The following is a 16,641-nucleotide window of genomic DNA, read 5'->3' on the forward strand; positions in this document are numbered from 1 at the left end:
CCCACTACTTGCCCAGACGAGCCTGAGCCCGCCTACGGCCGCTGATTCGTCGGGCCGGCATGGCTCGACCAATCATCTTAACTGCCCGTGCGGGTCCAGACCGTCACGGAGAACCAAATGAAATGTGAGTTCACGTGACGGGCGGTTTACCAGGCTACTGGCCTGCCCCCTGGAGGAAGAACAAGCCTGGATGGGTCAAATGCAGAGGACATATTTCACCGGCCACAGCATGAGTGTGTGTAGTGGCCGCATGCATGTGTTGTAGTGTTCGTGTGACAATAAAGACGGGCTTCCGTCTGAAATCGTGTTTTTTACATACTCGAGATTACATCTGCCTTGCCTCTTAGCCTTTGAAACTTTCCCCTCTTGTTTTAGAACTGCTTAGATTTTCTTTTTTTTCTTTTTTTTCTTAAAACAAAAACAAAAAAAACTGCTTAGATTTTGGTGGACAAAGGGTCAAATTTCAAGGTCACTGTGGTCTATTCCAGTGTTTCTCAACCACTGGGTCGTGACCCACTGGTGGGCCACGGAGAGCCATCTAGTGGGCCATGGAGGATCTCTCACATCAAGATACAGAATGATAGCCTATCATTTATTTGGGAAGGTGGTCCTCGGAAATGTTTTAACAATCAGAAGTGGGCCTTGGATTACAAAGGGTTGAGCTTCCCTGGTTATATTCCATCAAGGAAGGGGGCGGGGCTAGGTATGGGAAGGCTGTAAAGAGTGGAGATTCAAGGCGTTCGTAGGGTGTGTGGGTGGTGTGAGGGGGTGTGGTGAGGGAAAGGTACGGAGCTGCTCCTGTGCACTGACGTTGAAATGGAACAATCCATTAGCTGTCACTTCTTATCAGTGTAAGCTCTTTGCTACTACTGCTACTACTACTACTACCAGGGGCGGACTGGGATCATAATTCAGGCCGGGCATTAGATACCAAGCAGGCCAGGCTGATACGGGCCGACGCGCGTGCCGGCGTCGGAAGGGCGGCGGCGAAAAATTTGGGCCGTTTGAAGCTCAATTTGGGCCGTTTGAAGCCCAATTTGGGCCGTTGGAAGCCAGATTTGGGCCGTTTGAAGCCCAATTTGGGCCGTTTGAAGCCCAATTTGGGCCAAGTCCAATTTTACAATGAGATGCACCCACTTTAAACCTGAATAAAGTAATAAAACCACTAGTAAACCAGTAGGCGGCGCCTGGCCTGCTGTTCAGTGAGTGGCCTGGCCTGGCCTGCATTTTTTTTTTTTGCAGGCCAGGCCACCGGGCATTTGCCCGACGTGCCCGATTATGCAGTCCGCCCCTGACTACTACTACTACCACTACTACTAGGCTGCTACTACTCCTACTACTAGGCTACTACTGGTGCTGGTGCCACTTCCACTAATTCTAGTAGCATAATAATAATATGAATATAAATAATATTAATAATAATACATTATTATTATTATTATTATTATTATTATTATTATTATGATATTGTCTCATGTAGGTCCCCAGCTACACTACAACACACCATTCTTAATGAATGACCAGTATTCATAAACTGTGGATTAATAGGAACAGCAGGATATTTTCTTTTAATTGAAAGAAAAATAAACTAGAATGTACGCTAGAACTTATTCAATGACGACCAGGAGAAAAAAGCATGCAATTCTAGCAGACTTTATTAACCACACAACCTAATAAAAAAAAGCACTCAAATTGGGTTTTAAACATCTTTGTTCATTTGCCCTATTAATTTAAATAAAATAAAATAAAATAAAATAAAATAAAATAAAATAAATTAGAGTAAGGCCACCATTAAAATGTTAACACTTAAAGTAACTGATAAAATATTTCAGTGTATAATTTATTTTAAATTTGGCTAAAATATGAATAATATGTATGAATAAAAAATATTGCTAAAAGGCAAACAATTGCACATTGTAGCTTAACAAAATAATATATAGGCCAGATGTTTTCAAAGTGGGAGGCGGGCCTCCCCAGTGGGGCTCCAAGCAGTTTCAGGCTCAGTGACTGGAAGTAAAAAATAGGCATCCAAAAAGGGGGCGCCTTTTTCCAAGCTTTGTCTGGGGGAGGCCCACAGTCTCAGACTTTGAAAACCCTTGGTATAGGCTATTTCAGCACTTCATCTGCAAATGCAATGCAAAACATGCAAACAACACATCTCTGGTTAGTTGACAAGCCACATTTTCACACTTTGGGGTAGACTGCCTTGTTGGCAATGCCACAGCGGTTCTTGTTGTTCCTGCGAATTCGCATGTATCCTTTTTCTCCCCAATCAGTTCCCCAGCTAGAAGCACAAAAACACTGTTATTTAAAACCTGCAGATGTAAAAACATTCATTTGTCATCGACATCCATTATCTCATCCATATTGCCCAAATTGACCAGGTAGCCTATAAAAATGACGGCCTTCCGTCCCATAGTAACATCTAACATCTATCATTCGCGCGAGATCTTGACATCATCAGATCATGCGACAAATCCGGATACGGTTTGTGAAAACAATACCGCCCCCATCTGGCAGCGTCATGTTAATCCAACATATGATGTCACAAAAATACGTGAAATGACCACAACCTCTTAACACTGCATTCCGTGGTGGTGTCACTGACGGAATGTGTTAACTGTTAACGTTACGTAGAACGTTCCTGCAGCACAGACACCGGCTCTATCTCCTTACTCGGCCCGCCCTGCTCAGCCAAGTAACTGCTTCCCTTGCCCCCGCCTCGGAGGAGCCACCGCTACTTCCTGGTTACCGACCACCGACTCGGCCTGGTAGCCAGTTGGCTCGCGGTTTGGCCTGGTAATATGTCACCGGAGCCACAGCTTGAATCGCCGGTTAAATTTAGGCAGGCAAGCAAACAACTTTGTGGTTGGGTTTAGGCAAATTAAACAGCGATTGGGTTTAATATGCAACAAAAGCAGCTTGGTTGGGGTTAGGGGTTTGAACCAGGTTGTGAGGATAAAGTTGCAAGCCTGGAATGCTGTGGGTATGCCACTCCCACCCCTTCTCCCTAGGTCGTGGTCATCTCACGTATTTCTGCGAGATCAGGTTGGACCGTCTGGCTTCAGCTGCATGGGTTCAGTGCTGTGAACTAACTTCCAACTACTTAAGGGGGACATTTAATAAGGGAAAAGGGTGCAAGGGTAAAGACTCTTTTAAGATGAGGAGATGAATCCACCTGTTTTTCACCAGCCAGAAGTTTTTTCCTCCTTCTCTCCCATAGCCCACCACCAGCATAGCATGAGTTATTTTCTTGGATGTGCAGCGTCGTGAATTATATATACCTGAAAGATGAACACAGTAATATTTTGCATAAAACAGTAGGCTATCATACAAAACAAAACAGACCAAATGCTTCCAACACTTGTGGTGTAACTTTACTGGTTTTTGTACAGTAGTACAATGAGGTTTTGGGTCATGCCTTTTTTCAGCCTCAGTCATGTACCCTTGATGCCTGAATGTGATACTTTAGTTAGAAATCACATTCCAAATCGCTTATACCATAAGGGTGTCAAACATAAAAGGTCCCGGTTTTCATCACTCACTACAATACCAATTGTCCCAGTTTCCACCACAATAAAAAAAAAACAGTACATAGAGGTTTACCATGTTCTGTCATGTGGAATTAAGTTGAATGAACCTCCATTATGAAAAAAAGTGTGCAGTTAGAAGCAGAGAGCTGCCTGGGCCTGTATGTATGTATGTATATATATATATATATATATATCAAGGGAAAAGTAGGCTACTCGTGCACAATCCAAGCAGGGAGGTGCTGGTCACAGCAAGCAGGATCAAAATAACATAAAAACAGTCTCTACAGGAGCAAGTCCATATGAAGTTGACCGCAACACTCCAGAAGAACAGGGTGACCAAAGTTATATCAAAAGATCATATTTATTTTAGCAGAACAACGCGTTTCGCAGGCTTGCTGCTTCATCAGGTTCATAGTAAAAGTGCAGTGATTACAAACACCTTTGTAGCAGGCCGTGTGACTGAACGGCCCGCCCCTCAATGAACAGGTCAATTAAGCAATTAAATGAGGAAACACAGGTTACACAATAAAAAAAAAAAAAAATATATATATATATATATATATATATATATACACAGTATATATATATATATATATACACACACATATACATATACATCACATATATATATGTATATGTATATATATGTATATATATATATATATATATATATATATATATATATATATATATATATATATATATATATATATATTTAGCTGCTTCATTCTCTAGAAACACAGATTTCCGTTTTCTCAGTTATTCAAAGCTGGAACTGAGCCCAGAGTCTCCCTTTCATCCCCATGCTGAGATTTCCAGCCTCACCTCCTTTGTAGCCTTTGAATGAGGCCAGCTCGGCGTACACACCAACAGACACTGGTCCCACTGCTGCCACCACAGCCTTCAGCTTCTTCTCGTCTCCTCGGGGAAGGACCCGGTACCCGGAGCAGTATCCGGCCTTTCCCATGACGGAATAGTGACACTTCCCTTCCTTGAGGTGGTGATGAATACAAACAAAACAGAATACATCACATGTAACATTCCCACAATAAGCTATATATGTTTATATATATATATATATATATATATATATATATATATATATATATATATATATATATATTAGGGATGCACCGATTGCCATTTTCTTGGCCGATTCCGATTTCCGATTTTTGAATAGTCTGACTTGCCGATACCGATTTTTGCCGATTCCGATTTTTTTTTCTAAAAACAACAATTGACAGCTTACACAAACGTTTTTGTAACTTTGTTTAAAAATTAAGATTCATAGAACAATTCTTACATCTAATGGGGATCCAAATAAACAAATAAACAATTCTTATCATTTGCATGAAGTAGGACCTTCTCACTCAAACACTCAAAATAAAAGTGTTCCAGGTTAGGCTACTGGACAGAGCTTTTTTGTGCAAATACAATGAATACAAAAATTAAATTAAATCCAATAGCCTATATCCCACAGCTATCATGCATTTACTTTTCCAAAAGAAAACAGGTGCAACAGAACATCAAAATGATCCATGGACAAGGAGTTTATAGACTGGCTCCAGACCAGTCCTCTTGAGTAGAGGGGAAATGAGGGTAACACTTTACAATAACGTACACAAATCCTATAGTAGTTACTGATAAACTAACCATTAACTAATCGCCAGTTAATCATTCGCTAATGAAAAATTTGGCATTAGTTTATCACTAGTTAATCATAGTTAATGAGTAGGTAGTCATTAGTTAATGATTAGTATCTAATTTCCTGAGTAGAGTAGTTAATCAGTACCTAATGATTACTAAATTTCAGCTCGTGAATAGAGTAGTTAATCATTACTTAATGATTCCAAAATGTCAGTGCGTGAATGTATTAGTTAATCATTAGTTAATCTTTTTGTGTACCCTATTGTAAAGTGGTGCATCATACTCAGTAGTTTATGAATACTGAATCATTACCTGTCCATTAGTTACTCTTTTCGCACCCTAATATAAAGTGAAAGATATCCTTATCAAATAAACACTCCCTCCAGGTGAGATTCGAACTCTGAACCCCAAGATTGTTAAATTGTAAGTCTGGTTCTCTACCATCTGAGCTAACCAGCCTGTTACTTGGTAGAGCCATACTATAGGTCTGTAGAGTCAGAGACTAAGTCTCTGTCTCCACGGCTTATTTTTGACTTGCATGTGTGACAAACTGCAAGCTTTGTCTACTTCACTGACGGTGAAAAAAATCCACAACGAGGAAGGTATGCTGGCGTGTGTGGTGTGGTGGCTGGGTGCCTGTCTCGGTGCTTTGGGGTGCGCGCACGTCATGTGAAAATCGGCTCACAGAATCGGCTATTTAGAGTGACCGGAACAGATCACCGATCGAGGCCGTTCACGTGAAAATCGGCCATTTCCGGTCACGTGCCGATCGATCGGTGCATCCCTAATATATATATATATATATATATATATATATATATATATATATATATATATATATATATATATCTTAGCGCGGAGTCATTACGCCAAAGAACTAGTCGCCATGCTGCCATGCCATCAGAATCAGTTGCCATACCGTCCCATGCCATAGATCTTATCGCTCTGCCATACTTGAATAAAGCTTGCTTGTTAAAACTCTACCCTCTGGTCTCTCATGATTGAAATATATATATATATATACAGTATATATATATATATATATATATATATATATATATACATACACACACCTATTTTTGAAAGGCTGATTGTCAAAATACAATTTCCACTTCAAAACAGAACACAAATTCATGTTCCATCCAACATGCTGCTTCATAAGATTAGTTGAATGACCTTGCTGGATGTTTCTGCCTGTGCTTTGACAGCCAGTGTGACAATGAAGATGTCTCCAATTCTATTTTGGGCATCAAGACTGCCCCAATCTATGATGAGTGAACCTGATGACGCTACCCGTGAAACGCGTTGTTCACTGAATAAATCTCAGTAAGCCAATTTAAGTGTGCGGTGGTTATTTTCTTCAATTTATGTTTCATGTTCCTGCAAACCGACCAGCACCTGATCACACTGGCTGTGTGTGGGGAATCCTTTTTACTACTGCCCCAATCTATGTTTAGATTAGGGATTGGGTGGCTATTTTGAGATCAGCATCAACAAAATGATTTATTTGCATAAATACTGAGGATTACCTTGTGTTTGTAGGGGTAAAAGTTCTCAGAGTCGATGCCTTTGTTGCGGATTACGTAGTCAAAGGCTTTAGCCCTATGTCCCCCTTGGCAGCCGTGCTTTCCATCGATCCTGCAGTCCATCAGGTTCTGGGGGCTCAAGGGGACCAGGACTCCGTCCCGCTTCATCATCTGGCCCTCAAGGGCTCCTACAGCACCGAACGCCCAGCACGATCTACATTCACCCTGTGTGTGTGTGTGAAGAAGGAGACAGAGAAAAAGGAGAACAAATCTGAATCATGATGTAAAATGAGTGTTTCCATTAGCGTACTGACTCACCTGGTTTCTTATCTCACAGCATGGCTCACCTGGTTTCTTATCTCACAGCATATGACTCACCTGGTTTCTTATCTCACAGCATGGCTCACCTGGTTTCTTATCTCACAGCATGACTCACCTGGTTTCTTATCTCACAGCATGGCTCACCTGGTTTCTTATCTCACAACATGGCTCACCTGGTTTCTTATCTCACAGCATGACTCACCTGGTTTCTTATCTCACAACATGGCTCACCTGGTTACTTATCTCACAGCATGGCTCACCTGGTTACTTATCTCACAACATGGCTCACCTGGTTTCTTATCTCACAACATGGCTCACCTGGTTTCTTATCTCACAGCATGGCTCACCTGGTTTCTTATCTCACAGCATGGCTCACCTGGTCTTGGACCGGACTGACCAGGCCCTTCTCCCTCCAGTCCACACTGCGAGGAGGGGGCGGCGGCATGCTGCTCTCTTCCTTGATGGTCCAGTTTCCAAAGTCACTAATGTCCTCCTCCTCTAAGCCGTTCATCTGCTCATTGAATTCCTCTGTTGTCTAATAGGAAAAAAAAGGATTCATAAATGTGTGTGAAGGACAAAAGTATTACAGTTTCAAAGGATGAAACACTACCTCAGGCCTGTTTCATAAATAAGTAATAAAATACCTATACATATTTAAAATATATAGGTGCTTTCTCACCGGTACCAGCACACTTGTCCCCAAATTTATCATAATCTAAGACAGGTCTATTAGTCATAAGTTTCTCATTCTAGTCCAACTATGAACATTTTAAAGAAACCCTGCTTTAGGCATAAAACTACAAATACAAACTGTTGATTGATTCATAATTCATTGATAGATTGATTTTATTGGGTATAACAGTGGAGTAGAAGCCTACCATGTCAGACATTTGGTTGAGTCCCATAGTGAAGCTGTGCTGTCCTGCTGAAGCCTCCTGGTTGTGTCTCAGCACCTGCTTCAGGTCCTCCTCCCAAACAGTCCTCCTGAAAACCTCACTCTGAAACAAACACATCGACTGCCTGTCAGACGGTGCACGTTATGTGTGTGTGTGTGTGTGTGTGCGCGCGTGCGAGATGTTTTCAGAATCTTACTTGATGATCATAAACCTTCTCATACTTGATCTTCCACTCTTCCCATTGTTGATCTAAGGCAGAGGAAGACTGACAAAGAACCAGAGAGGCCAAAAGCAACACGACACACAACGTGCATTCTGCAAAGACAAAAACACATTAATGAGCAGATAGATGTCTAATTCGAAAGGTTATTCTGACAATCTAGACAAATCACTCAATCTAAATCTAAATTGTCTGAATACATCAAAACTATCTCCGTTTACTAATGTATATGATTATTATTGTAATTATTATTATAATAATAATAATTATTATATATGGTCGAGATTTCAAATTAGCTTTTTGAAAATTGCTGGATTAACTTGCCTTTTAAGGCTCAAATCAACCTAAACAAACATTTTACATATTCATACTTGGCGGCCAACCTTTAGAATTTATGTGTTTGTAGCATCAGTCCCTGTATCAGAGATAACTAGTTCAACAATAAAATATAGGGCTCTATCGTCCCACTGGCCTTGAATTAGTGCTTAGCGCCAGGCGCAGCCCATATTAGTGGGCGTGGACCGACCCAGTCGATATTTTCGTGTCGGCGCTACACGCGGCCTTACGGCGGGTTCACACATACGCCTAGAGCGACGCTTAAAGCTACGCTTTAAGCTACGCCTACGCATATAGGCATCGCTTCATGCGCGCTAAGTGCCTATTTGCGTTCACACAGGACGCCACACTGAAGCCCCGCTCTGCGCTATGCTGATCACATGAGCAGCGGTTTTTTACACTTTTCAGATCTGATTTATAGCATGGGTGAGTAATATAAACCTCTTTTTTATTGTAATGTGCAAGTGACGATGTCTGTCTATTTCCTGGCCGGCTGTAGTTGTTATTTTCCCTTGGGTAATCATGTGAATGAATTTGCGCTGACATAGGCTATAGCAGTCAACACCATGAGTGATACATGCATTGAGACAGGGGGGGTATATATACATCTGACAGAAAAGACGTTAACACGTTCACTGCCGTCGACGAGTTATCTCGTCAAAAAAAATCCAACGGTTGACTGCCGTGGACGAGTTATGGGACGTGGATCAAACCCTTTTACATCTCCTATAAATATATGGGAGCTATTGAATGTGTATAACCTATTTTACCGACCCACTAAGTGGCGACAGTGCTCTCCAGACTAGAGGAAGCCGAGCAAAAACACCAGGAAAAAGCGTGAGGAAGCCATTCTCATGAAAATGGTTTGGCGCTGGCGCACAACGGTGGGCGATTCCAAAAATAGATTCTGGGTGCAACACACTTTGAAACACCAGCAGAAAGCCCAGAATCGCACGCAGCTTCATCAAAGCTCACAACCGAAAACCCAGAAACGAACGAGCACCATCCAGACTCGCCTGATGAGCGGCCGCCAGCAGTCAGGCAGCACAGACAGGCAGCAGAAACTCGCCTGTGACAAACGCTGCAAAGCCACCAGAGACACACATACGGAGGGAGGAGTTTGAAGGAGAGGGGGGTGGGGGTGCTGTTATGGAGGAAATTACTGTTCAGAACTATATTGTTTAGATGTCTGATGTCTCACTGATGCCAAAAATAAATGGTTAAAGTGACTGTTCTGCCTGTTCTATCGAATCACGCACACACGCACGCACGCACGCACGCACACACACACACACACACACACACACACACACACACACACACAAACACAATACAGTATACACACTTGCCCAAGGGCACCCATAATCACAGGCACGTGAGGTGGTTCTAAAAATCCATTTATCTCAAAACTCTCTGAAAATCTCTGAAACCATGCTGTATTCAACTGCTAATGCCTACATAACAGAACATGATAAAAACTAACTCTTTTAGACAGAGAAAGCACACATTCTATTAGTTCTTTTGAGATATTTTGTGTTCACAAAGTCCTAGCAGAAAATAATCCTCGGCTCTTGAAAGATGAGCCAGAATCCTCAAAAAAAACCTTGGCAGAAGCTACCTACTGATTGGAAAAAAGTGTTGGCAGTGAATGTGTTAATATAGAGGAACACATGAAGGACAGCTCTCCTACTATGCACTCGTTAATTCACGCTCCACCCTCCCTTTTGGGCAAACTCGGTAGAAAATATGGCCCAAGTCCGTCAGAAACAACAGCCAACAATGTGATTAATAATATTTTAATTTGAAATTGGTTCAATTGTGAAAATAAACAGGACGCTCTTTGCCATTCTTGTTGCTCACTTCCTGCATAGCTTGACAGTTCAGCGCGCCTAGACGCTGAAAAATAGAACAGACGCCTAAACGATAAATGCAGCGCAGCGTAGGCGCAGCGAGAGCGTGGCTTCAGCGCAGCGTGGCAGCGGTCTGTGTGAACGCTCTCATCTGTTAACAAGGACGCCTAAATTTTATGCGTTGCTTATGCGTTGCTTAAAGCGTCGCTCTAGGCGTATGTGTGAACCCGCCGTTAAGCATTATAACCATGCCTTTTAAGCGTAGAATTATTCACAACGTGCTCATTGGAGAAGTGCAGTAAACAAATCACAATGTCCCTTTCATGTTCCATTCCACGGAGCGATCCAATCCGGTCAGAAAAGCCCCAAAGCACTCTGAGCTCCCCCCCTCCCTCTTTCATCCCCGTCTGTCTCCATATATATTATTTCATATTATTATGCTTCTCAAACCAATCTCACTGCAGTTTAAATACAGCAAGCATGTAAATATGCTACATTATAGCAAGATCAAAGTGAAAAGAATGTTGTAAACGCATCGGCTAGAAAAATATAGCCTATCCCTGGATGTCATGATGAGATTAGATTGGTGAAAGTTTGGGCAGAATGAATCGTTTTCTCTCGCTACCTTTTCTTCTCCCCCACTGCACGGGTAGGATGATGCAACAGCTGAATGACAGGGGCTCAAAACTATGGTATAACAACTTTTTTTTGTGCCTGTCTGACGCGCGCGAGAGAGAGAGAGAGGGAGTGAGAGAGAGAGAGGGGGGGAGAGAGAGTGAGATCGCAGAGGAGATATGCGCACAATTACGCACAATAACATCTCCGGCGCACTGAATAAGGCCTGGTTTTGAAAAGCGCTAAACGCTACAGTAAATTAACGCCAGGGGGGAAGATAGCGTTAGGCCGGTATTTAAGGCCGAAATGCCTATTCTGGCACTGCGCCACGCCTCTTCGGTGTAAAGCGCATTTTGGGGCCTAAAAACATGATGCTATCTTCCCGAGGCAGGCGCAAAGCATATTTTTTTTTGCATTTAACGCCAATTTAGCGCCTAAGGCCAGTGGGAAGATAGGGGCCATAGACAATGGGCCCTATCATCGCAAAAGAGGTAACTTTGCGTTTGCGCTTGTTTTGTGCTCGTTTAACGCCGCACGCAATGCAAATTGGGAGCGTGCCCAAGCGCATGCCTGTTATAATTCTACTGGACATGCATGGCGTGCCACATGCCAAACCAGCGCTAAATGTGGGAACAGATGGCATTCTCCTATCGTCAGCATGCACGCAATTACTTTGCGCTAAGAGCTTTGAAAAGGAAAAATACCCCACTGTGCTTGAGCTAGGGATGCCACGGTATGGACATTTTCCCACCGAGTAATAAACACGTGTTACCGGTTACACCGTAGTAAAAAAAAAAAAAAAAAAAAAATTTTTTTTTTTAAATTTAACTGCTCTCAGTCCAACACACCCGTCAAGATAGTCACCAATACAAGCGTGGTAGGGATGTCAGGTTAACCACAGAGAATAGTTTGGAACGGTTACGTGTGTCGGTCTATAAATTAGGCTACTTTGCACACAATCCTTTCTACCCCATGTTTCTCCCCCAGTCAGTCAGCCCCTCCCATCCCTGCTGCTGCGCACTGTTGTGAGCGCTGTCTGTCAGCCGCACATAACGTTAAACACTGGGGACAGATCTCCTCCTGGAGAAAAGAAACTAACGTCATTAGCCACAAATCTGGTGATTTTTTCTGGCCATGGGATTAACGTGACCAGCAAGCAGCAGTAAGCCAGGCAATGACGATAGCTGCCTGAGTAGCATCAGCATGTGCTTTTATCACAGCTAAGTAATCAATGCTAACTATTACCATCAATGTTAGCGGAGGTTTAGCTAACATATTAGCATCAATGCTAGCGGAGGTTTAGCTCTGTTAAAACCACATTTCCAGAGATGGCAGTGGCAAGAGAATACACACAGGCTTAGATAAGGGTCTTACCTACATGTGTATGAGGGGGGATTGTGTTCACAACATTTACAACTAACGTTACTTGCTGGTCTGTCTAACCAGAGATATGATGCACTCAGACAGCCAGGATAGAGGGAGTGCTTGTAATATACACCAGAGCAGCTGAGCGCATGCTGAAATGAGCGGGTGGAGTTGAAGGTGTTACCGGTGGGCATGTTATGTAATCGGTGTATGCCTCACCACCGTGTAACACCGGTAACACCTAATACCGCGGCAAGCCTAGCTTGAGCGCACCATAATCTCCTTTTGGATAAGTCATTACGCACGGACGTGCCACGCTGCTGCTAAAATTGGCTAACCAGCAGATTATTCAGGAAGCCAATCAACTACAATTCAATGAGAAACGTTTATCACATCGCAAAGAGGGGTTAATCGCAAATTAATTGGGGAAACTTGGACATTGTAGCCTACTTGCAATGCGCCTTCACCTTCACCTATCCCATAACCCGGAGGGTCGTTAGGGCACCACAGATGATCTGTCGACAAGCTCTCTCCATCTGTCTCTGTCCTCGGCACGGCAGCTCTCACTACTGTTTCGCCGAGTTTTAATTGAGTCCTCCCATGTTTTCTTTTGTTTTCCCCCCCGTTTCCCCGCTGCAAATACGTTATTTCCAGTCAACAAAAGAACCTGAATTGCATCAAATCACAGATGTTTAACAGGTACATGATGTGATGGTGTTGTGAGATAGGGATAATATATACAGTCAATGCAGATAGGCTTATCCAAATTACGCATGGGGAGAATTACAGCGTATATTGCATGCCTCGTGCAAACTGTATTACAGGGACTGTGAGACGGGAATCTGATTGGTTTGATTGATGTAACGCCCAGGCATTGCCAGGGATCACCTGTGAATAATTCTGGTGCTTAAGACCACCCAAATCCCGTTTGCGCTGGAATTTTGGGGGCGCAGATGACTTGGCACGCCTCCAATGGCAGGTGCCGTGAACAAGCCGAGAATTGCCGAGAATTGCATCCCCACCATATATGACAAATAAAGCTCATTCATTCATTCATTCATTCATTCATTCATATTTCGTTTTAACTTAAAAAAACAGGGAGGTCACGTCTACCCAGACAATTATATAATTTTTAAACCGTTAAGTTTATGCATAAATCATTACAATATGCTCCCGTGAGGTGGGGATGCCTTTAGCGGCCGGGCGGGGGTGCAAAACTCGGCATAACACCAGGACACTTGCTCCTGGGGGACTGCTATCGTCCCTGCAGGGACGATAGCATGAAGCAGGCGTTAAGGCATGCAAACTGCACAAGCGCAAAAAGGGGATAGTACCTTTACCAAGAAGATAGGGCACCATGTATTCGTGCTAACAATGTAGTACTGTTGAGCAATACAAAGTAAAATAAAAACAGTATGGTAAATGGTACTGATATTTTGAATGTTAAACAGATAGTATGGTAAATGGTACTGATATTTTGAATGTTAAACAGATAGCAGTTGCTACAGTGGAAATGTGTACCTTTCTCAGTTTAAGAACTGTTAAACCTTTGGTATCACAATAATCAATACAATTAAAATGATACTAGGCTGTCATGTTATTCTGTTAAGTTAATCTTATAATATAGTAAACACTGCAAAAAAGAAGTTCAACATCTTGTTTTACGACAAAACTGCATTTTTCTGAGAATACTATTTCATCCAAACTATCCAAACACATTGCTACAAATAAGAGAAAAGGTTTAACAGTTACCTTGCTACAATCAGATGTGTTCTGTGTGGAAAGAAAGAGCTCTTCTCAGACTGAACATGATAGAATGCCTCCACGCTTCTTTTATAGTTTCCTTGGAGGAAAAAGGCTGTTGGGTAACAAAAGGGTGTACTGCACTTACGCCCTTTTCACACCCACAAAAACCCACTTTGATACTGAACAACCATTGTGGGTAGAGGATTCTAACAGCACTTAGGTAAACTCCAAATTCATGCTGATGCAAGTAATGCTAGCATTGGCAGCATGACCACATACTTTTCCCATGAAATACTTCCAATTGATTAAAGATTCCAAATGTTATTTTATAATTTAGGAGTGTGAAATGGTCAAGAGGAGCTCTAATAGTAACACTTCTGGTAGCTGAAGTTATCTGTGTTACCATAGGCGGATTATGACATGATGGGCCCCTGGGCCTGGATACATAAAGAATGAGAAGTTTCATTTGTTTCATAGGCTAATCTATTGAAATAAAAATATATATATCATAAAGAAGTAGAATAAATTGTCTCACATTTTATTTTACCATGTATTCCAAAAGCCTCCTGTTGATGACCATTTACTTTGAGCTCAGATAATTAATCAACGTTATAGGAGAGAGCTGTATGTTGTCATTGAGCCATGATTTCCCTTGTTATGCAGAGAAGGTCAGTAGAGAAGGTGGTCCTTAATGCGTCCGAGGTCAGATCGCTGTTCAGACACACACTGGGTCACTGTCAGATATCAAATATCGCAATACAGGGGGTCCCACAAGGTTCTGCGTCTTCAGCAATTATTTTCATATTGTACACTAATGACTGCATGAAAGTACACCCCAATAATTATATATTTTAAAATTCGCAGACGATAGTGATCCTGAGCCTTCTCCACAAAGACACAGATCCTTCTGTGTAGCACAAGGAGATAGACACATTTATCACGTGGTGTGACACCAATCACTTCATTTTAAACACCCAAGGCAAATAACTGACCATGAGCCAGTGGTCATCAAAAAACAGGTAACAACTCAGGTGTCCTCATATAAATATTTAGGTATACACATAGATAACCTCCTCTGCTCGATTCCCACCTGGGATGCTGTGAGCGCTGAAGGAGTGTGTGCCCGTCCGCATGTCCTCGCGTGCCCACCGCCTGGGTGGGCTCGTCAGAAAGGGCCTTTCTGTGTGGAGTTTGCATGTTCTCCCCGTGCCCCCTGGGGGTTTCCTTCATATAGGAACCCCTCACCAAAAACATGCTGGTCGCTGAAGTGGTGCCTCCTCTGGTCATTCGGGGCGCCTGATCGGAGGGAGGGGAACTCGTTGGAATAGCATGATCCTCCCACGTGCTATGTCCTACCGGTGAAGCTTCCCCTGTGAGGTGAAAAGAAGCGGCTGGCTACTGCCCATGTCTCGGAGGAAGCATGGAGACAGTTTTGGCTCTCCCCAGATCAGCAGAGGGTGGAGCAACAACCAGGATAAAAAAAAAATATATAGCACTAATGGGGGATAAAAATGGGATATAAAAATCAGGGGGCGGGTGAATAATAAGTTGCTGAACCTTACAAAATCTTAGAGCCTCCATATTGTCACTGTAAAGGTCCTTGTTATGTGTTATCTGTTTTTCGCCTTATATGAAGCCCTATGCACGACCATGTCAAATGCTTCTACCCTATGTTATGTGATTATTGTGTCATTGTTTTATATGAAGCAACGGTGTACCTTGCCTATGATGAATTTCCCCCCGGGGACATATAAAGTATAACTAACTAACTAACTAACTAACACGTGAATTGGAGCTGATGCGAGCCACCCACCTCCGAAGGTGGCCTGAGGCGGTCGGATATCAATGCGCATTGGGTGCGTTCAGAGTCAGACCTGTACTTTACTGAGATTGGAGCCCCAAAGATCGGAGCTGGGCCCAGTTAGTGCAAGGTCTGAACAGGCTCTAAGACTCTGGGCCAAGTTTATCCATACAATGTATATTGCATCGGGCGAGTGCATGGGGGCACCAGCCAATTTGCCTTGTTGGGGGGGCACCACACATTCAAATTCAATTCTTTATAAGCTTTGTCATATTTTCTTTATATGTGAGGCCTACTCCGCGGCCGAAATTAATCTTCAATACTAAAAGAATATATGCACAATGAGAAAGAATTGTAATTGTAGGTGCACCCCCCACCCCACCCCCCTCCATCACATTTAAATGTATCTACTTTTGTGTGGTGAGAGAAAACATGTTCACCAGAGGAACTGCAAAGAAAGGTTAGGCTGAAAACTACTTCCCCGAGTGTGCTCACCACAGTCAGGCTTTTCTTAACCCTGCCTGTTAACTGTGGGTGAGAGATCTTCACAATTTAAAGATCTCTGTATGTCACCCTGCCACTAACTGTAGACTAAGGGTGAGAGATCGTTCTCACAACTTAAAAGAGTGAAGAAGCTTCTTGAAAGGTTTTCTCTTTGAACTGGACGTGCAGTTTGTGATGCTTATAACAACCATAATAACGGATAGCCTATGCATTGCAATATATTCAGTTGGCTGCGCTCTCTGATGATGGTGTGAAAAAATAAATTACAGAGCAGTAAGAAT

General features: G+C 42.6%; 1 protein-coding gene across 2 annotated transcripts; it reads right to left on the reverse strand.

The window, feature by feature from the left end:
* Positions 1-1,637: 1,637 nt before the first annotated feature.
* LOC310785582 (cathepsin K-like) lies at positions 1,638-14,103 on the reverse strand. 2 transcript variants are annotated; one of them, XM_083646706.1, is made up of 9 exons: positions 14,062-14,103; positions 13,644-13,691; positions 8,120-8,238; positions 7,906-8,025; positions 7,404-7,562; positions 6,710-6,931; positions 4,359-4,524; positions 3,179-3,284; positions 1,638-2,284 (listed from the first exon to the last, which is right to left on the reverse strand). In XM_083646706.1, the coding sequence occupies exons 2-9, from the start codon at positions 13,666-13,668 to the stop codon at positions 2,185-2,187; spliced, it is 1,017 nt and encodes a 338-aa protein (XP_083502832.1). In that variant the 5' UTR covers positions 13,669-13,691; positions 14,062-14,103; the 3' UTR covers positions 1,638-2,184. The 2 variants fall into 2 exon arrangements, with proteins under 2 accessions (XP_083502832.1, XP_083502833.1); XM_083646707.1 differs by lacking the exon at positions 14,062-14,103 and having other exon boundaries at positions 13,650-13,683.
* Between the last annotated feature and the right edge of the window lie 2,538 nt (positions 14,104-16,641).

This window comes from Poromitra crassiceps (assembly GCF_964638095.1).
Source record: "Poromitra crassiceps genome assembly, chromosome: 11".
In the NCBI taxonomy this organism is placed as follows: Eukaryota; Metazoa; Chordata; class Actinopteri; order Beryciformes; family Melamphaidae; genus Poromitra; species Poromitra crassiceps.